Source organism: Callionymus lyra, chromosome 17, assembly GCF_982586985.1.
Source record: "Callionymus lyra chromosome 17, fCalLyr1.hap1.1, whole genome shotgun sequence".
Taxonomy (NCBI): Eukaryota; Metazoa; Chordata; class Actinopteri; order Syngnathiformes; family Callionymidae; genus Callionymus; species Callionymus lyra.
Genome location: NC_141834.1, coordinates 18,229,683 through 18,252,517, shown reverse-complemented (window position 1 = coordinate 18,252,517; position 22,835 = coordinate 18,229,683). Strand labels below are relative to the sequence as shown.

General features: G+C 39.7%; 2 protein-coding genes and 1 pseudogene across 2 annotated transcripts; 2 read left to right on the top strand and 1 right to left on the bottom strand.

Moving 5' to 3' along the window:
• Positions 1-1,291: 1,291 nt before the first annotated feature.
• On the bottom strand, positions 1,292-21,679 carry LOC148062840 (uncharacterized). Its single transcript, XM_087779028.1, has 3 exons — positions 21,571-21,679; positions 21,091-21,504; positions 1,292-1,700 (listed from the first exon to the last, which is right to left on the bottom strand). The coding sequence occupies exons 1-3, from the start codon at positions 21,674-21,676 to the stop codon at positions 1,321-1,323; spliced, it is 900 nt and encodes a 299-aa protein (XP_087635154.1). The 5' UTR covers positions 21,677-21,679; the 3' UTR covers positions 1,292-1,320.
• LOC148062842 (uncharacterized) lies at positions 5,536-12,615 on the top strand (annotated as a pseudogene).
• LOC148062841 (uncharacterized) lies at positions 13,418-15,765 on the top strand. Its single transcript, XM_087779029.1, has 3 exons — positions 13,418-13,523; positions 13,592-14,005; positions 15,264-15,765. Exons 1-3 carry the CDS (start codon positions 13,418-13,420, stop codon positions 15,638-15,640), a joined length of 897 nt encoding a protein of 298 aa, XP_087635155.1. The 3' UTR covers positions 15,641-15,765.
• Positions 21,680-22,835: the final 1,156 nt, after the last annotated feature.

Below are 22,835 nucleotides of genomic sequence, written 5' to 3'. Positions count from 1 at the left end.
AAAAGTTCCTCGTCAAGTTGTCCTCCCTCTTCATTCTCTCTATCTCTTCACTCCTGTTGTGGTTTCTCTCCATCATCTCGATCCTCTCGGCCGTGAGAGCTTCTCTGTCCTGTTTCAGTTGATCCCGCTCGGCCTCGCAGACGACCTTCTCCCCCCTGAGGGCGTCACGCTCTGGTTTGAGAACGTCTCGATCGGCGGCGACCACGTCTCGCTCAGCTCTCAGGACATCCTTCTCTTTATCCAGTGTGTGGACCTTGCTCTGGACCTGGATCCACTGCAAGGTCAGGTTCTCACACTTGGTGTTGTCACCTGCTGCCGATGAGGAACTCAGGATCAGGATCAGGATCAAGATCACCACGAGAAGAAAGAGAACCAGGAGCACCGAACAAACGGCAGCAGGTCTCACACTCCGCTCTGACAAAACATGAATCAATCTAAGAAAATGAAAATAATTAAGTCTTTTAAACAACTTGTGTCTAAACAAGAAGGATCCGTCTCACCTGCAGTTGATACAAAACTCTGAGAATTCTGAGCCGCTCTAGTAGAAGAACTCACATTTCTCCGATCCTTAAAACTAATTAACTGGCTGCCAGTTTATTTCAGGATCCATTTTAAAATTCTGGTTCTTACTTTCAGATCTATTTATGGTCAGACCTTCCAACAGTGATCTGATCCAGACTTACACCCCAGCTTGGGCTCTGAGGTCTGTGGATCAGAATCTACTGATGGTTCCTGAACACGCTTCAGGACCAGAGGAGAGAAATCTGAATCAGACTGTTGCTCCTAAGCTTTGGAACCATCTCTGTGTTTGATGATCTACTGACTCCTTCAAGAAACATCTTAAGACATTCTTATTTGCGCTTCTCCCTGATTTTCTGGGACTCCTGTGTTTGTCTTTGTCTTTTATTGTTAAAGCGCTTTGTGACCCTGGTCTTGATAGATAAATAGAACTTTATTGATCCCTCAGGAGATCTCTTTCGGGAAATTGTTTTGTCTTTTGCACTTTACAAATAACCTTTACTTACTTACTTACTTACTTGGCTTGTTATTAAAGTGTTGCATCACGTTTTGGGAAGAGAAAGTCAGTCTCAACAGAATCAACAGCAAAGCGGGCGTGCACAAAATCGTTATTTCCTCTTCCACAAATTCATATTCAGTGGTGGAGGTTGTTCACCTTGACCAAAGACAACACAAGGGATACCACAAACTTATTTTGTTTTCGGGCATCTAGGTCACTATGACCCTGAGATAACACAAGGGTTCTAAAAAAAATCTGACAAAAGATCAACAGTGGATTTTATTCTGACATTTCTATCACGTCTACTTCTCACAGACATAAGGATACATATTACTACACGGAACATCGTCCCACTTCCTGGTTTTACGGAGAACTACCACACAGTCCTCCCTGTTGTTAGCGTTGTTCGGCTCGTGGACCGACCAGAATCCCTCGCCCGCGAAATCCACCCCGTTGGCCCACATCCACTTCCCCTCCTCCTCTATATCCGACAAGCCGATCCAGGTCTGGTCGTAGAACCTGGAGATGAAGTCGTTCTCCTCCGAGGAGTTGATCACCACCAGGTGACCTTTGAGTCCCTCGCAGTCTCTCTTAGCGAAGATCCGACCTGTGTTGTCCCTTTCCTTGGAGATGTAGTAGCACTTGCTCCGGAATGCAATCCAGCCGTAGGGACATGTTCGTTCTGTGGTGGAAATACAGAGTTTTTCATCTTAATAGGTCATTATATCAACAAGAATATTAGTCTCATTTGATTGAGTTGAGATTGACTCATAGAAGTCTCTAAAAGTGGAGTCACTCTGGGACTGAGACCCAGTAGGAGTCTACATAGGTCAACGTCGGTGACTTGTGTTGGCAGGTAACCATGGTATCAGACTCAGGAGTAGCTGACCCTCATCTTTAAAAAGCAAGTTATACAAAAGTGAATGGCTACAGATAAGAATTAAAAACTAGAAGAGCAAACTTCTATTTGTAAAAAACAGAACTCCCAGGGCCTTGTAGTTACGTAACAACATGTAAAACATGTCCAACAACACCAACCAATAACAATTAATGATCCGGGAAAACGTCTTAACCTAAGACCAGGATAGTCAAACTTAATCACACAAGGGGCTGAAATTTCTGAGCAGACTGTTGCAGAGATCTCTGGACAAATTACTGTCCATCATTGAACACTGTCATCAGTGAACAGAGAAGCAGATGGAGTGAGTAAGTAACTAAGTCAGTAATTTATATTTATAGAGCACTTAACAATCAGAATAAAACTCAATATATACTTATAAGGTCAACATAATACTGAGAACAACACAGGAGTTCCAGAAAATCAAGGAAAAGCCTGCACAAATAAAATTGTCTTAACATGTCTTAAAACGCAAAGAGAGAGGAAGATCATTCCAAAGCATAGCCCCCACTTCATCTGGATCTGGTGATCAACTTTGTTAAAGGCTGAGGATGGATCCAAAAAACTAGAACAGTGTATTTACCGGAATCAGCCAACATCATGGTGTCACTGGACACTTTCAGTAAGGCTGTCTCTGTAGAGTGATGTTTGTGGAAGCCAGACTGAAACTTCTCATGTCACTGTGATCCAGGAACAAAGACAGCAGCTCAGACACCACCTTCTCCAAGATCTTGGACAAGAAAGAAAGCTTAGAAATAAGCCTAAAAATGATTGAGGTCAGTCGGGTCTAAGCCTGGCTTTTTAAGCAAAGGCTCCACAATGGCATGTTTAAATGCATTGGGAAACCCCTTTGGAAAGGGAGAGGTTCACTATATCGGCAACCCAGGAGTCAATTACATCAAATACTTTGATACAAAGCCTACAAGGAAGGACGTCATCTGAGCAAGAGGAGGGTTTCATCTTGTTCACCAGTGCCGAAATATCAGCTAGAGATACAGCACTGAAGGAAGACCACGAGGAGGAGACAGGCTGAGTGTAAGCAGGGGTTCCACACAAAGAGGGAGATATTTTCTCTTTGATCAATTTAATTTTGTCAATGAAAAATCTAAACAATGTGTTCGATTAAAAATTATTATATACTATGCGTATACGCCATACCTTGTCTTATTGCTATTTCAAATGATCTGTTAAGTGTTTTTTCTGCTGTGTCTTACAAATGCATTGCTGTCAGCTTCACTAAAGACAGGCATGAGTATTGATCGTGTCAAACAACACTTTGGGATTTTTTTTAATTGCTGCTATCAGTTTCTTGGTGTAATCAGATCTGGCTGTTTCCACCATTTCTCACTGTATGAAGACATCAGATCCCTGAGGTGAAGTCTTGGCACCTCAAGTTTAGTGGACTTCCAGAGACCAGAGAGAGTGAACGAATGCAACAGATGCAACACTAATAGACTCAGGGACTCATTAATTCCTCGCACTATTAGACTTTATAACTGAGTGAAAGGATCAATGTTGATCTTTGTATCTTGTTATTTGTGTTATTTCCTTTGATCTATGCTCTTTATATTTGCACTTTGTCATCCCATTGCACATTTTTTTTATTTGCTCTTTGTTCTTAGAAAAGTCCAAATAATTTCTAAAATATATTTTTTATTGCATGGAAATATATAAATATTTTACTCAACATTGACAGAATTGTGCTGAAAGGTTGACCTGCTAAACAAAAACTATGCTACTTATTGTTTAACTGAAAATGTTTCTGCCAATCATTCGAGATTTAAGATACATTATCTCATCATGCGAACCCGCCTGACCACGTAACTGCTACGATGAAGACGGTGACAGACACAAAGTGCAATGTTCTAAGATAAATCCTCACGAGGACTTGAAGCTAAAGTATATACTTTAAATATGAATTAAATCAATAAAAATGGGTAAATGAACAAAAATGTAAAGATATAACATATGATAACTGAAGGAAATTTTCAAAAGAAAAAGTCAGAACAAGATGCACTTAACCCTTGTGTTATCTCAGGGTCAAGGTCAAATGCATATGCAGTGGTTGAGGTCGTTCACCTTGACCCAGAGACAACACAAGGGATACCACAAACACATTTGTTTTCGGGTCACCTTGACCCTGAGACAACACGTGGGTTCATTTTTTTACATTTCAAGATCGTGCATCGTTCTGCCACTAGAGCTCGCTGTTGCACTAAACAGATAAAGGTTGTTATAAGGGTTTCTATAGAGCAAGTTTAATTCAAAGCAGCTCTGGGTCTCGTCCCCTCTCCTCCCGAGGACGGACAGCTGAGCAGGAAACGACATTTCACTAACAGAGACGTTAAACAAGCTTCATTACGAGTTTCGCAGTAATTGCAACAGACTGTGATCAAACCAGTTATATTAATACCATATTGAGGTGTTTAGACGTTAAGTAAGAGAACGCTACATTTTAGAACTAATTAATCAACTCTCATATGTGTGTTTTTAAGTGCATTTAGCGTGTTTTTCAGTTTCAGTAGTTAGTCAGCAAATTATCTAAATATGTCAGCAAGAGAATCTCACTGTTGTATCTGTAGAAAAATGAAGATGTCCCTTGCTGAAACCCAAGAGGAAGAACGGAATCTAATGAGAAGTCAAAGAACCAGAACTCTCACGGAAAAGGGAAAGGAAATGCAAGCTAAATACAATAAAAGCTCTCCAACAAAGATCACATTATAACCACAAGAAATGGAAGACACAAGTTAAATAATCCAAATCCTAACACGAGATGAAACCCCATCTTGTGATATATTGAGTGATATTACTTGTTGCAGGTGTCAAACAAATGTATGGCAGATTACGCCAAATCACACAATTCCGGATCAAGAAAAAAGACAAAAAGTTGATGTGTGTGTTGAGTTTTCGAAATTCATCAAGAAAAAAACTAGTGTCGACCTGATGCAAAGATTTCAGATGATGAGCAAGACTGGCCAGAAGCTGACTATCTCTTCAGCTCAAGCTCCTACATGTCAACTTCTGTGTCTTCGATCCTCAAAGGCCCTTTAGAGCAAACCAACGTGTCTTCCATTAGGCGACAAGAAGCTGCAGCGGAAGCTGTTCTAAAAGTGTTGTAAGACCAAGAAAGAGAAACAATTGAAAGTGCAGCATTGAGAAGCAGAAGCAAGAAGAAAGATAATTGACGTAGAGGTTGCAGCAAGGAAGCGCCTTTCAGAGCGAGAAGAAGAGGAAGCAAGGATAAAAGCAAAAATTGAAGAAGAACATTTAGCTTTACAAGCATCTCTAGAAGAAATAAGGAGAAAAATCCTACAGTTGGAGACGATGAAGAATTTAAGTGCAGCACAAGCAAGAATTTGTGTTTACGATCAAGACGATGTTGTTAACATTGATCCAACCATTTCCGAGGAGGCTGCAAAGGACAAAACCCTCCAATCTCCAAGATCTAAGATGCAACAAAAGACTGCAAGTTAAGATGCCACAAGCAATATCCCAGTCCCAGAACCTACAATATTCCGTGGAGAGCCAATGAAGTATAACGACTGGAAACACTCATTCCAAACCTTGATAGACCAAAAGAACATTCCGGACAAAGAGAAGCCATACTACTTGCGTGGATATGGAAGCGGACAAGTAAAATCTGCTTTCAAAGGCTACTTTCTGCTGGGGACTGAATCTGCTTATCTTGGAGATTCTGGAGGAGCGTTATGGAAGAAACCCCTTCACAATTGCTAAATCCTAGAGAGCTTCATATGTGGCCAAAAGTAGGTCCCAAAGACAGTCATGAGCTTAGGCAATTTTCATAGTTCGTCTGCAGCTGCGAGAAAGACAGGGTCCACATCAAAGAATTGAACATTTTAAATGACTTTAATGAAAACGGAAAATTACTTTAAAAACTTCCAGACTGACTAACTGCAAGATGGAACCGCAAAGCTCTTCAGACGACCTCAAGACAGAAGTACAAAACGCTAATTGCACGGAGGTCAAATAAATCAGTTCTTCAGAAATGATGAAAGTCTTGGAATCTGATTTTACAAAAGGACAGAAGAAGTCGACGATGATGTGTCTCAAGAAGATCTTAGATTCTTGTAAGTAAGTAAGTAAGTAAGTAATATTTATTTATATAGCGCTTTTCGAGACCAGGGTCACAAAGCGCTTTAACAATCAAAACAATACTCAAAACAGTACATACTTCAAAGATCAAGACAACACCGAGAACAACACAGGAGTTCGAGAAATTCAAGGAAAAGCCTGAACAAATAGAAACGTCTTAAGATGTTTCTTAAAGGAGTCAGTAGACTCCATCAAGCCCAAAGAGAGAGGAAGATTGTTCCAAAGCTTAGGAGCAACAGCCTGAAAAGATTTCTCTCCTCTGGTCCTGAGCCGTGTGCGTGGAACCATAAGTAGATTCTGATCCACAGACCTCAGAGCCCGAGCTGGGGTGTAAGGCTGGATCAGATCAGTGATGTAAGGAGGAGCCTGACCATGAATAGCTCTGAAAGTAAGAACCAGAATTTTAAAGTTGATCCTGAAAGAAACTGGAAGCCAGTGAAGAGTTTTAAGGATCGGAGAAATGTGAGTTCTCCTACTTGAGCGGGTCAGAATTCTCGCTGCAGAGTTTTGAATCAACTGCAGACGAGACAGCTCCTTCTTGTTAAGACATGAAAACAAACTGTTACAATAGTCCAGACGAGAAGAAACAAACGCATGGATTACAAGCTCCAGATCATGTTGTGACAGTTTAGAGATTTTTCTCAGTTGAAGGAAACAGTTTCTGGTCAGTTTTCTGCAGTGTTGAACAAGAGACATGTCTTTATCAAATACAACACCCAGGTTAATCAGGCTCAGTTTGACAGACTGACCTAAGTCACCCAAGTACTGACTCAACCCTGGAATCTTATCATCAGGAGCAATCACCAGAGTTTCAGTTTTGTCCACATTAAGCTGTAAAGTGTTTTCACTCAGCCATTGTTTGATTTCTAGCAAACAATTGACTAAGCTGTTCAGCCTTTGGGGCTCAGTTGGGTCAAAAGAGCAGTAGAGCTGGATGTCATCAGCAAAAATGTGATAAGAAACATCTGGAAATCTCTGAATGATTTTACCAAGGGGAATCAAGTACAGCAAAAACAATAAAGGACCCAGAACAGAACCTTGAGGGACTCCACACAACAGATCTGCCGATTCCGACCTCATTTGATTGGCAGATACACTAAAACTGCGCCCAGAAAGGTAAGATGAGAACCGAACCATTCTAACACAGTTAGACTTAGTCTTCTCAGCAGGATCTGGTGATCAACTGTGTCAAAGGCTGAGGACAGATCCAAGAGAACCAGAACAGTGAATTTACCAGAGTCAGCCGACATCATGATGTCACTGGACACTTTCAATAAAGCTGTCTCCGTAGAGTGATGTTTACGGAAGCCAGACTGAAACTTCTCATGGATGTCGCTCTGATCCAGGAACAAAGACAGCTGCTCGGACACCACCTTCTCCAAGATCTTGGACAAGAAAGGGAGCTTAGAAATAGGCCTGAAATTACTGAGGTCAGTTGGGTCTAAGCCTGTTTTTTTGAGCAGAGGCTCCACAATGGCATGTTTAAATGCATTGGGAAAACCCCTGTGGAAAGGGAGAGGTTTACCATATTGGTAACCCAGGGGCCAATTACATCAAATACTTTGATAAAAAGCCTACAAGGAAGGACGTCATATGAGCAAGAGGAGGGTTTCATCTTGTTCACTAGTGCCGAAATATCACCCAAAGATACAGCAGTGAAGGATGACCAAGAGGAGGAGATGGGCTCAGAGACAGTAGGGGTTCCCAACAAAGGGGGAGAGATTTTCTCTTTGATCAATTTAATTTTGTCAATGAAAAATCTCAACAATGCATTGCTGTCAGCTTCACAGAAGACCGGCGTGATTTGAGGAGCAGGAGACACGAGAGAATTAATCGTGTCAAACAAAACTTTGGGGTTTTTCCTATTTGCTGCTACCAGTTTTCTGATGTAATCAGATCTAGCAGTTTCTACCATCTCATTGTAAGAAGTCAACAGATCCCTGAGGTGAAGTCTGTGCACCTCAAGTTTAGTGGACTTCCAGAAACGCTCAGTCTTTCGACAAAGTCTCTTCAGACTCAGGAGATCTTCATTTGTCCAAGGGCACCGTTTTTTCTGAATTTTCAAGTTCGATTTAACAGGTGCCACTTGATCCAGTATTTCAACACAATGATCAGTGTAACAGTGAATCAAACTGTCCACATCTGGACAGTCATCAAAGGAAAGACAGTCAAACATAGCAGAAAAACTGTCTGCAGTATCGGCTGAGATGACACGCCTCTGAGACCTAACTTTCAAAGGCTTAGGTTCAGGGATGAAGTCCAGGTTGAACAAGACAAGAGAATGATCACTCAGATGGACATCATGTACAGATACATTAGAAATGTTCAGGCCAAGAGTAAAAACTAAGTCTAAAATGTGGCCTTTTTGATGAGTGGGTTCAGAAACATGTTGCTCAAAATTAAAGGCTTCAGTTAAAGTTAAAAGTTCTTTAGCAGAACAAGATGTGACGTCATCAACATGAAGATTAAAGTCTCCAAGAATAAGAACAGATTCCATCTGAATAATGGAAGATAAGAAGTCACTAAAGTCTTTCAAGAACATCGCCGCAGGACCAGGCGGACGGTAGATTGACACACAATAGAAAGGTCTTGTAGAACCAACCAAGATCATCTGAGACTCAAAAGAAGTGAATTCCTGTGTCTGAATCACTTTGCAAGAACAACTCTCCCTAAAAACAGTAGCAAGACCTCCTCCACGACCAGAGAGGTGAGGCTTCCCCAGGACAGCGCTCCCTACTGGACAGAGTTCGTTCAGATGAATAAACTCTTCCTCTCTCTGCCAAGTCTCAGAAAGACATAATAAATCCAAATTTACTCTTGTGAAAAGATCATTAAGAATAAAGGATTTATTAGTAATGGAGCGAACATTAAGAAGTCCCACATTCAGCACCGATGACGTCACTGACGACGCCGCGTCACTGACAGCAGAGCGGGATCTTTTGAAGCGAACAGCGGTCACGTGGGTACCAGCTGTCACTGAAGTTCAACTCGGTTGTAAAAGTCGAATTAAAGAGAGGAAATGAAAAAATCGTACCACCTTTCGTTGAGGTCTGGACAGACGGCAGCGCTGATGTGTCGTCACATACATTGAGAGGAATGTCGATCAAACATCGATGACGTTCGATGACGTCAGAGTTGTTCCGAGCGATCGCAACTGCGCGTCTCATCCTGACCTGTACTCCAGCCCGACTCGATCCCTTGTGGAAATCGCCCGGTACTCGAGAGATCAAACGATATTCCACAGAGTCCGAGTCGATGAGAAGCGGAGCCGGAAACACGTTCACCGGACGTTGGTAACTGTCGCGAGTGAAGTCCTCCATCGACTCTCTGATGTTGAGAAGAGCATCACGATCATAGATCCGAGATGCTTGAGACATATCTTAAGTGATATGAGCATAAAATCCGGACAAGTAGTCATTAAAACGACTGTTTTTGGCAATTATTGCAGGAGCTTAGACGCAGAGTGGTCATTATGAAATGCCTTTGCCGCTCAAAGAAGAAAGACCAAAGTGAACTGATAACAAGATCTGCGCTTTACATCGCCTGGATTGTCTTCAGAGGAGAATAAGGAAGGATGCCAAGTATATTACCAACTATGTCAACTTCCTGGAAGACATCGTTCAGAGAAAAGAAAGAAGGAACTCGAAAGTTAATGACATTGTTATTTTGAAAGATGACCAATCCCCACGGAATGAATAGAAGCTAGCCAGAGAGCTCAAAGTTTATCCTGGTTCCGACAATATTGTCAGGAAGCTCAAGTTGTAACAAAATCACTCTTGACAAAACCTGATTCAACACTTTAATAACAAGCTGAGTAAGTAAGTAAGCAAGTAATTAAGGGTTATCTCTGGAGCACTTTTCTAGACCAGGGTCCCAAAGCGCTTTAACAATCAAAAACAATACAAAGTGAAAAGATATACTTTAAAAGGCCATGACACATAAGACAAACACAGGAGTCTTAGAAAAGCAGGGAAAAGGTAAAATAAAAGTGTCTTAAGATGTTTCTTGAAGGAGTCAGTAGATCATCAAACACAGATATCGTTCCAAAGCTTAGGAGCAACAGTCTGGAAGGATTTCTCTCTTCTGGTCCGTAAGCGTGTTCAGGAACCATCAGTAGATTCTGATCCACAGACCTCAGAGCCCGAGCTGGGGTCTAAGGCTGTGTAACTGTGGTTCTCATGTGTTTTGCAAAAATCCTTTGTTTTGTATTTCTTATGTAAAATCATTTATTAATGTTTAATATGAACAGTTTATGTTTTTGCTCTATCAAAAATCCATTTTGTTGACTGTTCTTCTAAGTTTTCATAGTGGACTTGGAGATCAAACTTCAAGTAAACCAGTCGCTAGAGAACCACTTGTGTCTGTGTATGCTTCGGGGGAGTTACAGGCTGGATCAGATCACTGATGGAAGGTCTGACCATGAATAGATCTGAAAGTAAGAACCAGAATTTTAAAATGATCCTGAAAGAAACTGGCAGCCAGTGAAGAGTTTTAAGGATCAGGGGAAATGTGAGTTCTTTTACTAGAGCGGGTCAGAATTCTCGCTGCAGAGTTTTGTATCAACTGCAGGTGAGACAGCTCCTTCTTGTTTACACACTACAATAAACTGTTGCAATAGTATAAACAAAAAGGCAGAAACACATGTATTATTATATCCAGATCGTGTTGTGACACCATTTTCCTAAGTTTAGAGATTTTTCTCAGTTGAACTTGGAAACAGTTCCTGGACAGTTGTCTGCAGTGCTGCACTAGAGACGTGTCTTTGACAAATACAACACCCTATCTTTACATTTATTTGTGTCGTATCTTCCTCCTAATGAATTATTATTGATCTTCTTTTCCCTTCGGCTGCTCCCTTCAGGGGTCGCCACAGCGAATCAACCTCCTCCATCCTACCCTGTTCTCTGTATCCCTTTCTCTTCCCCCGACCAACCTCATGTCCTCTTTCACTACATCCATAAACCTCCTCTTTGGTAGTCCTCTAGACCGCCTGCCTAGCAATTCCAACCCCAGCATCCTTCTACCAATAGACTCACAGTCCCTCCTCTGTACATGACCAAACCATCTCATTCTAGCCTCTCTCACCTCATCTCCAAAACATCTAACATGTGCTGTTCCTCTGATTGACTAATTCCTGATTCTATCCACCTTCGTTCCTCCCAGAGAGAACCTCAACATCTGCATCTCTGCCACCTCAAACTTCATGCCTTTTCCTCAGTGCCACTGTCTCTAGACCATAGATCATGACTGGTCTCACCACTGTCTAGTGTATGATTTCCTTTCATTCTGGCTTATACTCTTTTGTCACACATTAACCCTGACACTTTTCTCCCCCCATTCCATCCAGCTTAAACTGTTTCTTCACCTCTTTTCCCCAATCTCCACTACTCTAGACTGTTGACCCTAAATACTTAAAATCCTCTACCGTTTTCATCTCCACTCCCGATAGCCTCATGGTTCCACTTGGGTTCTTCTCATTCACACATATGTATTCTGTCTTGCTACGGCTTACCTTCTCCTTCTCTTTTCTAAAGCATATCTCCGCCTCTTCAGCTTCTCCTCCACCTGGTCTCTGCTCCCACCATCGATCACAATGTCATCTGCACAACATCATAGTCCACAACTTCATTGTATGGCTCATCAACTTTATTCCTCTATAGTTACTGCAATTCTGAACATCTCCCTTTTTCTTAAAGATGGGCACCATTTCACTTGTTCTCCATTCCTCGGGAATCTCTCCCTCCTTACTTTCCAACCTGGCATACAAGTCATCATAACCCCTTTGTTTGGCCTTTGCCACCTCTACCTTCACCCTGTGCTGCATCTCCCTGTACTCCTGTCTGCTCTCTTCAGTCTTCTCAGTGTCCCACTTTTGTCTTTGCTAACCTCTTTCTCTTTATATTCTCCTGCACTTCCTCATTCCACCACCGAGTCTCCTTCTCTACTTTCCCACCTTGGCGACACACCAAGTACTTTCCTACCTGTCTCCCTGATTACATTAGCTGTAGTTGTCCAGTCATCTAGGAGCTCTCGCTGACCACCCAGGTTCTTTCAATTCTTCCCTGAAAACCATAGAACAATCCTCTCTTTTTAGCTTCCACCCACTTTTTCCTTTGTTCTGCCTTTGTCCTCTTTGTCTTCCTTGTCACCAGATTTATCCTGCAGAGCACCATCTTATGCTGACTTGCTACACTCTCACCCACCACTACTTTGCAGTCACTGATCTCCTTCAGATTACATCTTCTTTACAAGATGTAGTCTACCTGTGTGCTCCTACCTCCACTCTAATAAGTTACCCTATGTTCATTCCTCTTCTGAAAAAAAGTATTCACTAGAGCCATTTCCATTGTTTTTGCAAAGTCTACCACCATCTGTCCCTCTGTGTTCCAGTCCTGGATTCCAAACTTCCCCATCACTTCTTGATCACCTCTATTTCCCTCACAAAATGTCAATTGAAGTCTGCACCAATTACCACTCTCTCACCTCTGAGGATATTCTGATACACTTCATTTACCTCACTCCAGAATGTTTCCTTCTCCTCCAATTCACATCTCTCCTGTGGGGCATAGCCACTAATAACATTTAACATCACACCTTCAATTTCAAGCTTCAGACTCATCAATCTATCTGACGCTCTTTTCACTTCCAGGACAGTCCTAACAAACTCCCCTTTTAGGATAACCCTTACTCCATTTCTCTTCCCATCAATATCATAGTAGTACAACTTAAAACCTGCACCTAAGATTCTTGCCTTGCTACCTTTCCACCTGGTCTCCTGACACACAGTATATCTACCATCCTTCTCTGCACCATGTCAACCAACTCTCTAGCTTTTCCCGTCATCCCAATACCCAATATTCGAAGTCCCAACTCTCAGTCCCAGACTCTTGCATGTCCAATTTTCTCTCTTTTTCTGAACCCGCCTTCCCCCTCTCCTCCTTCGTCTTCGACCCACAGTAGCCCAATTTCCGTCGTTGCCCAGTAGGTTATCGGCACCTATGGCGGTCGTTGTTGACCCGGGCCTCGATCGATCCGGTATGGAAGTCATGGTTATGATTCGCATGATTTGGTTTTGGCACAGATGTCCTTCCTGACACAACCCTCTGCATTTATCCAGGGCTTAGGACCGGCTCATAAAGACACTGGTTTGTGACCCCTGTAGGCTGCATTAAACAAATTATTAATAATACTTTATATATATTGTTATTATATACATTATTGTCATCTTATCCATCTATAAGAGAAAAACAGATTTCGACTTGAGAGAAAATCCCAACCCCTGCAGTTGAGTATTGCGACACACACACACACACACACACTCTCACACAAACACACACACATACACTGAAACATAAAGTAGGTTTGAGGAAGAGAAAGTTAGTCTCAACATGTCCGTGAGCTTCAACAGCAAAGCAGGCGAGATGGGATACAGCGGCTTGGACTTGATTGACAGCGATGGTCACTCGAACAATAAGAAGAGACGCAGCATTTCAGGTAGGTCTTCATTTTTTTTTAAAGACTTAATTCTTTTTATTTTCTTAAATTGATTTATGTTTTGTCAGAGCGGTGTGTGAGACCTGCTGCCGTTTGGTCGGTGCTGGTTCTCTTTCTTCTGGTGGTGATCCTGATCCTGAGTTCCTCATCAACTCCAGGCTCAAGAACGAGCAGCGCTCACACCAGGGCGGCAGCAGGTGACAACACCAAGTCTGAGAACCTGACCTTGCAGTGGATCCAGCTCCAGAGCAAGGTCCACACGCTGGATAAAGAGAAGGACACCCTGAGGGACGTTCTCAAACCAGAGCGTGACGCCCTCAGGGGGGAGAAGGTCGTCTGCGAGGCCGAGCGGGATCAACTGAAACAGGACAGAGAAGCTCTCACGGCCGAGAGGATCGAGATGATGGAGAGAAACCACAACATGAGTGAAGAGATAGAGAGAATGAAGAGGGAGGACAACGTGACAAGGATCGTTAATCCAAGTAAGACGTCTTGAACCTTCAAAAATGTTTCAGTAACACACTTAACCTATTCTTAATTTAACTGTTGTTTTCCTTTAACAACACTGTTGCTTATCTCGTCTCAAACACTGGCATCTTTAAAGGTCAACAACATGAACTTTTATCTACTTTTTGGACTTTTGGATTTGTGTTAAAATATTATCCAGAGATTGTATGTTTATTTAGATTGGATTAGTTCACAGCAGCATAAGGGGAACCAAATACAATAAGCAAGAGCACACAAAAATTGAATAAAATACTATTCAGTTGAAATATAATTCTAAATTTTAAAGACTTGTTAATACACAAATATACAATAATTACAATATTCACAAAAGTCCCCTTTTCTGGTGCAGTTTACTTAAAATATGATGTGGAGGGATTTAAAAACTAATTGATAAATTACAAGAAAGTATATATTATTATCGAGTTTTGTGTGAAATAACAAAAGAAAAGAAAAAATCAAATCATCCCCATATCAATTTTTTTTCTAAAGCGTTGAAAAAAGGCAGATTCATAATGTTAAAAAATAAATATATCATAGTCCTTCTCATTCAATATATTTATTTATTTAATAACATTACTTAAAACGATCCATATATTTAGTCATTCATATTTTAAAGCCTAAAATTAATATAAATAATACATTAATATTCAATGTTGTTTCTCTTTGAAAATTTGAGGAATGATTTAAGGTAACAACCATAAAAATGTTTGCTCTTTAACTTAAATCCTACTTTTCAAAGGCAGTTTACGAAAGTATTTCTCCGTCAGTCACGTGATCGTAAGTATCAGGAGGAGAAACGTTCGACCACAAGTTGATCTTGAACATCAGAACAAGTAAATAAGTTCTTGATTTGAGATTCTTCATCATTCGCATGTGATCTTGATATTTTAAAGTACGGCTGTTGTTATCATGGTCGATCTTTAAATCCATATTTAATGTTAATTTATCTTCTTAATTTGATTGTTTTTCACAAAGTCAAACCAGTAATAAGCTACTTCAGAAATCTTTTTTAATGTAGCCATTAGTGTGACAATAACATATTGGCTGTTTCACGTCCTCAAGTACTGTTTACAAAATGTTTGGATGACAGCGCCCCCTGCTGGTGAGCTCCTAGGTTTAAGGTTGATGCCAGTGGATCCTTCAATGAGAACTAAACAATGCCTTGGAATGTTTTTTGTTTTGCTCAATTATTGATTTTAAATTTTGTTTTAACCTTTAATCTATTCCTTTTAGCCAGAGTTTGTCCGGATAAAACGGTCCAATTCCAAAACAGCTGCTACTACATCTCGCCGCCGAACGTTCGCAAAACCTGGCTGATGAGTAAAAAAGCGTGCGAGGATCTGAACATGCACATGGTGGTGATCGACTCCGAGGAGGAGAACGACTTTGTGTCAAAGTTCTACCAGCGGATCTGGATCGGTTTGTCGGACAGACACAAGGAGGACAAGTGGAAGTGGGTGGACGGCCGACCTCTGGACGGAGGGACCCACTGGGCGAGCGGGGAGCCCAACAACGAGAACGACGAGGACTGTGGGGAACTGTTGCAGTCGGTCAGGAAATGGAACGATATGCCATGTAGTAAGAGTTTGTCGTTCATATGCGAGATGTAAGAGCCTCGTTTGGTAACTTCTTATCTGTATTTCTACCCTAAACATGTATGTTTAAACTACAGTGTTGACTTGTGGATCCTTTATGTACTTTTAACTTGATTATTTTTGGCACTATTTTCTTTTTTTTCACTTTAAAAAAAAAACAACATTTTCCTGATTGTGAAATTATTATTATTTACCTATACTTTGTGCCGCTTCTCCTCCCACAAATTTTATCCGATTTGAACCATTCAAACTTTTATCAATTAAGCTCATTTCCGAAATGCGGGTTTTGTTCTAGCTTTCTTTTATCTCTTCCACTCTTTCTTTTATTCCTATTTTTCTACCCCATTCATTTCAATGGGGGAAATCTTCTTATACTTTTACTACTAATTATACTACTACTTTGAATACTACTTCTACTACTAATACTACTACTAATTATACTTTTATTACTAATTCTACTACAACTTCCACTACTACTTCTACTACTAATACTACTACTACTTATACTTTTACTACTACTTCCTCTACTACTTATACTACTGCTTGTACTTTTACTACTAATTCTACTACTACTTCTACAACTACTTCTACTTTTAATACTAATTCCACTACTACTTCCACTACTACTCCTACAACTACTTCCAATACAACTTCTACTACTAATACTAATACTACTTCTAATTTTACTGCTAATTCTACTGATACTTTTAATGTTCTACTAGTTCTACTTTTACTACTAATTTCCCTTCTTCTACTTTAACTACTAATTCCACTAATACTTCCTTTAATACTTTTACTACTGCACAGCAGGGCCAGCATTCACACTGCATTTTCTTCTGGAAATTAACTCTTTCTAGTTTATTTCCATTTATCATAAATGCTGCAATGATTTAATGACACGATTGATAATATTGATTAAAACTGTAATGGTGAAGATAATAAACTCCTTTGATTTGTTTCTGTTATCATTAAAATAAACGTCTTCTTTCTTGTCTCTTTGAAAATATGTGGATCATTATAGCATCGATTGAAGTTTGTTGAACTAAAGGTTATTATGTATAGTTTATGTCAATATTTGCTCAGTTTTATGCCAAACATTTAAAGTGTTTGGTGTGAGCATGTGTGTAACGCACAGAAGCTGCTGTGATGCAAACTTTACAGTTGAATTGAATTCTGTGTTCTAGTAAAATTGTGTGTACATGTTGTGTTCATTGACTTAAAATCCACTCGTTCATTAATCATTAACTATCAATAACCACTGAGCGATGACGCAGGAGTCGCTCAAAAGGATGCGTTCAGGTGCAGTGTGTATTTCTGAAAACACTTAACAGACAATTAAGTCTGAAGCATAAAGTATAATTTCAGGAATTTAACTTTTAAAAAACATGTTTTTCAATACACAAAAGAATATAAAACTTTATTTTTAAACTGTATTTATCATATTTATATACATAGACCATTAATATGTGATTAACATAAGAATCCAATTGATGAATATGAATTTAAGAAAGTTTTTTTTAGAATTCTATACATTTATTTACTACAATAAATATCTAAAGAACCAAACACTGAAAAAGAAACAAAACAAGTGAACGACCCAATATTTTCTACTCAACTCATATATTTATATCATATTTTTTAACCTTAATTTCTGGTTATGTTGTTTATTTTTATGCCATTTCCCATAAATTCATTCTCTATACATCGTTATTTTAATCTCAATTTACAAGTATTTTCATTTTTTCTATAGTTTCGAATGTGCAATACATCTTCTTTTACCCCATCGGTTTTGTTGTTCGTGTTTATTTTGTATTTTTATTATTTCCATATTGGTTCTATTAACATTTTTTATATATTTTTTTATTTCTAATTTTAATATATATTTTATTTCTTCTTTAGTTTATTTTACATCTATTTCAGTTTTAGTTTTAAAATGAGTTAATTCTTATTGTTAGTGTAGTTTAAGTTATAAGTTCATTCTTAGTTTTTGTTTGCTTCTCTTTTCATTTTTCTTTTCTTTTTCGCTTTGATTTACCCGGGATGTCCCCCATTAGGACATAATACCAGGAATCCCCAAATTAGGAACATCACTTTCATCAATACTGTTCATTCATTGATCATTCCATTCATACATCAACCTCCCCTAGAGGACACATAACATCTTTTTATGTTACCTGTCCTTTGGGCTACTGTTGTCTGATCATCTCATAGATCACCTTGATCCAACTCCCCCTGTTTAACTACACCGTCTCTGCTGTAGTCCTTCTTGTGGAACCTGTGAGAGTCTTAAGATGTTATTTTACCAGGTTTCCTTCTTATGGTGGTGTGACTGTTCTGCACTGGTGTTGGTGCCACCACCTGCTGTGTCCTATTCCAGGTATCTCCACCTGAATGCAAATTTAAACCCGGATCCTCCATGACCTTTGTTAGGTCATTTTTAAGGCTTTCTTTGTCTCAACTGCAAAGGAGAACTAGACATATTCGTTAAATACAAGAAAAACATACAACTTTTATTTCTGCAGAATTGAAACTGGGGTGTTATGTTGTCTGACCTCACCTGTGCTGAACTTTGGAAATCATTCCTTTACCATTCAATTAAAACCTACGTCTATTTTATATGAAACCTTTTAAGTTTTTATTTTTCAAATGAATGTCACCACTATTTATTTATGTTGCTAAGACTTCTCTGTCAGAACCATGCCTTTTAAATGAGATTGTCAAGCATTAGCAACTTACAACTGATGGACACAGGAGTGACTTCCTCCATGAGCCTGACATCATCACCCCCGCTGCACCACGGCTCATGTTGAATTGTTTACCACCTGTGGAATCTCAGCAGGGGTCCGTGTCCTTTGTTTTAACTGTCCTCACAACACAACTCAGCCTCTGTGCAGCTGATTTAAAACATCTCCCGTCCTGTAATTACACAACTTAACACATTCAGTTAGTAATGGCCATAAAATTGAATTCCTTTGTCTTGCTTATTATTAATCTGTCATTTTTAGCTTTTCTTTCTGCTATCACTGGTTTGATGAGGGCTGAGGATTCATATCAGGTAGGGGCAGGTGATGCCGCCGGCCCCTTCTACTCGGCTTGCGGAACTGTGGTCCTGCATGACTACTAAAAAATGTAATGTAATGACTACATCCCCTTTTTATTTTAAGAGATTTGTAATATGCTGGGATCTGTGGGTAGAAAGGACATTCATTACTCCAGTGACCTGGTTGTCCACATGAAAAATCACTAATCACTAAACAACATGCTTGTTCTTTTCCCCCTAAAGACTTCCAGTTCTATGGTAAAGTTTTTCACAGTTTCTTTAAGAATATCTTCTTCAGGCATCTCCATGTCAGGCAGACTTCCAACCTTTCTCTGCTTTTTAGCCCATTCTTACCAGTTTTTCACAACATTTTTCCGATCCAACAGACTCATTCTTTCCACATATAAACTTACAGAGCGAAACAATACAGCACCACATGATGATCCTATTCCACGAGACTGCCATTTTACCCGCAGTTCAGATACATCCATTTCTTATTTTATTTTTTCCTTATTTATTTATATTTTATTTATTTTTACACCAACTGTTCGTCTCCCTCTCTATAAGAGAACTGTCACGCTTTAATACCTATATTATAATCCCAAACTTTATTATGATATGACAATCAAAGAAAGCTATTTTTACCCTTTTAAGAAAACTCATAGAACTTACAAGAAAAAACTATTTTTTTAAACCAATAGAAACTGAAGAATTTCTTCACACAAAACTTGAAAAACACGCATTAACGTTGCATTAGTCAAGAAAGCCTGTTTTTGTTTTTTTTATCACAATATAGGTACTCACTATGCAACCAACGTAAACATAAAAAACGACAAGAGTATTTCAACTTGTTTCAATAAACTTGCGGCACCAACCTCGCAAGAAATGCTTTTTTTCCTCCCCCAAAAATATTATAACACGCTTGAATACTTATTTTATAATGACCAAAAATCTTTATAAAAAACTTGTAATATTAAATTCACAAGCAAAAAACGCATTTTTAACCAATAGAAGTCTACGGTAGTTGACCGTAAAACTACTTTTTCATATAACTTGGTAAAGACCAAGTAAGCCGTTTTTACTCTTTCTTTTTAAAATAAACTCGCAGCATAAAACGTTCAAGAAAAAAACTATTTTTTAGCTAATAGAAATTCAAGAAAGCTTATCTATAAATTTCTTTATTTAAAACTTGAAAAACACACATTAGCGTTAACGTTGCATTAATCAAGAATGTTGTTTTTTGTTTTTTATCATAATATAAGTATTCATAAGGCAGCGTAACCTATAAAAGCCTTTTTAAAGAAAACATTCCATTCATACTCTCGGGGGTTAAGCGTCTCTAAAGGGGTGAAGATAGATGCCTCTACAACGTGCCAATAGAGATAAATTTGCCACTTGAAATAATCCCAAGACAATTTTATTCAATCTTTGGTTACTTTATGTGCCGAGAGTCGTAACGGAAAACCTCACCACAACAACAACAAGCTATCTTTTTGTTTGCCTTACAAGAGGAACCAATCCACAACTCATCCAACTCACACGGCTTCAGACATCGATTAACTCAGCCAGACGAAACTGAATGCAGAAATTAAATAAAAGGTTTTCTGCTTACCTTAGTTTGGGCCCATTCGTTTGGCTGAGAAAACTTCAATCAGTCGGCGTCTTTTCGTCCAAGAATCTCCACTACAAATCCGGGTAATGGCACCATTTAAAACGGTCAAAACTCGGGTCCGTTCCGGGTGTTCCCACACGCTGTCACTTCCGGGTCTTAATACTTTGCTTTATGAAGACAAATGGTCAATGCAGAGTGTCACAGGTCGTTTATTCGCCGCTTCAAGTCAAACAAAATACAAGCTTTTCTGATAGCTCCGGGAGAGACGGTCTCGATAGAAACGATAGAAACATCGCTATATTAAAGGCAACTTTCTGGGACGAGAGGTCCTCCCCCTATCGCCCTATTGGTTCCTTCAAACTCCCTGTGTCACGATCTCCTGTGGAGAGTCGTTCCTAATTTGTTTCCTTCTCTAATCATTCAAATGTTCTTGGGTGGGGGTTCCTGTCTCCTAGCCCCCCCCCTCACGGATGTGTCTAGCTTCGTTCTTTTGATCCACGATCCAAGGTGTGAAAAGGGCAGACAAACAGTCCTTTAAATAATCGGTGTCATGTTTCTAATTCTGTTCCAAGCTTGTCTTGAAAACAGTGTGTCAGTCTGAGTGAAATGTTGATTGTGAATGTGTATTCAAACGTTTAATCTCTTAGATGAAGCTAGTAATTTACACTTATCTGAGACGAGATAAGCAACAGAGATTATTTAACAATTAAAAAACAGGTAACACTGAAAATGATGTTAAAGGAAAACAAAAGTTTAAATAAGAATAGGTTAAGTGTGTTACTGCAACATTTTTGAAGGTTCAAGACGTCTTACTTGGATAAAAGTTCCTCGTCAAGTTGTCCTCCCTCTTCATTCTCTCTATCTCTTCACTCCTGTTGTGGTTTCTCTCCATCATCTCGATCCTCTCAGTCGTGAGAGCTTCTCTGTCCTGTTTCAGTTGATCCCGCTCGGCCTCGCAGACGACCTTCTCCCCCCTGAGGGCGTCACGCTCTGGTTTGAGAACGTCTCGATCGGCGGCGACCACGTCTCGCTCAGCTCTGAGGGCGTCCTTCTCTTTATCCAGCGTGTGGACCTTGCTCTGGAGCTGGATCCACTGCAAGGTCAGGTTCTCACACTTGGTGTTGTCACCTGCTGCCGATGAGGAACTCAGGATCAGGATCAAGATCACCACAAGAAGAAAGAGAACCAGTAGCACCGAACAAACGGCAGCCGGTCTCACACTCCGCTCTGACAAAACATGAATCAATCTAAGAAAATAAAAATAATTAAGTCTTTTAAAAAATGAAGACCTACCTGAAATGCTGCACCTCTTCTGATTCTTCCAGTGACCATCGCTGTCAATCAAGTCCAAGCCGCTGTATCCCATCTTGCCTGCTTTGCAGTCGAAGCTCACGGACATGTTGAGACGAACTTTCTCTTCCTAAAACCTGAAGCAACACTTTAATAACAAGCTCACACTTTCAAATCCTTTTTTTGTGTGTGTGTGTGTGGCAATGCTCAACTGCAGGGGTTGGGCTTTTCTCTTCAATCGAAAATGTTTTTCAATAATACATACAATAACAATATATATAAAGTATTAATAATAATTAATTTCGGAGGAAGATACGACACAAATAAATGTAAAGACGGTGTTGTATTTGACAAAGACATGTCTCTAGTTCAACACTGCAGACAACTGCCCAGAAACTGTTTCCTTCAACTGAGAAAAATCTCTAAACTTAGTAAAATGATGTCACAACACGATCTGGAGCTTGTAATCCATGTGTTTGTGTCATTTAGACTTTTATACTAGTTTATTTTGGTGTCTAAACAAGAAGGATCCGTCTCACCTGCAGTTGATACAAAACTCTGAGAATTCTGAGAATTCTGAGCCGCTCTAGTAGAAGAACTCACATTTCTCCGATCCTTAAAACTCTTCACTGGCTGCCAGTTTATTTCAGGATCCATTTTAAAATTCTGGTTCTTACTTTCAGATCTATTTATGGTCAGACTTTACAACAGTGATCTGATCCAGACTTACACCCCAGCTTGGGCTCTGAGGTCTGTGGATCAGAATCTACTGATGGTTCCTGAACACGCTTCAGGACCAGAGGAGAGAAATCCTTCCAGACTGTTGCTCCTAAGCTTTGGAACCATCTCTGTGTTTGATGATCTACTGACTCCTTCAAGAAACATCTTAAGACATTCTTATTTGCGCTTTTCCCTGATTTTCTGGGACTCCTGTGTTTGTCTTATGTTGTCTTGATCTTTTATAGTATATAGTTTAACTGTGTATTTTTTTTTATTGTTAAAGCGCTTTGTGACCGTGGTCTTGATAGATAAATAGAACTTTATTGATCCCTCAGGAGATCTCTTTCGGGAAATTGTTTTGTCTTTTTCACTTTACAAATAACCTTTACTTACTTACTTACTTGGCTTGTTATTAAAGTGTTGCATCACGTTTTGGGAAGAGAAAGTCAGTCTCAACAGAATCAACAGCAAAGCGGGCGTGCACAAAATCGTTATTTCCTCTTCCACAAATTCATATTCAGTGGTGGAGGTTGTTCACCTTGACCAAA

Coding starts and splice junctions, on each gene's coding strand:
- LOC148062840 (XM_087779028.1), bottom strand. CDS start 21,676: ATGTCCGTGAGCTTCGACTGCAAAGCAGGCAAGATGGGATACAGCGGC. Junction 21,505..21,570: donor GAAGAGGTGCAGCATTTCAG/GTAGGTCTTCAT, acceptor ATGTTTTGTCAG/AGCGGAGTGTGAGACCGGCT. Junction 1,701..21,090: donor GACGAGGAACTTTTATCCAA/GTAAGACGTCTT, acceptor TTTCCACCACAG/AACGAACATGTCCCTACGGC.
- LOC148062841 (XM_087779029.1), top strand. CDS start 13,418: ATGTCCGTGAGCTTCAACAGCAAAGCAGGCGAGATGGGATACAGCGGC. Junction 13,524..13,591: donor GAAGAGACGCAGCATTTCAG/GTAGGTCTTCAT, acceptor ATGTTTTGTCAG/AGCGGTGTGTGAGACCTGCT. Junction 14,006..15,263: donor GACAAGGATCGTTAATCCAA/GTAAGACGTCTT, acceptor TATTCCTTTTAG/CCAGAGTTTGTCCGGATAAA.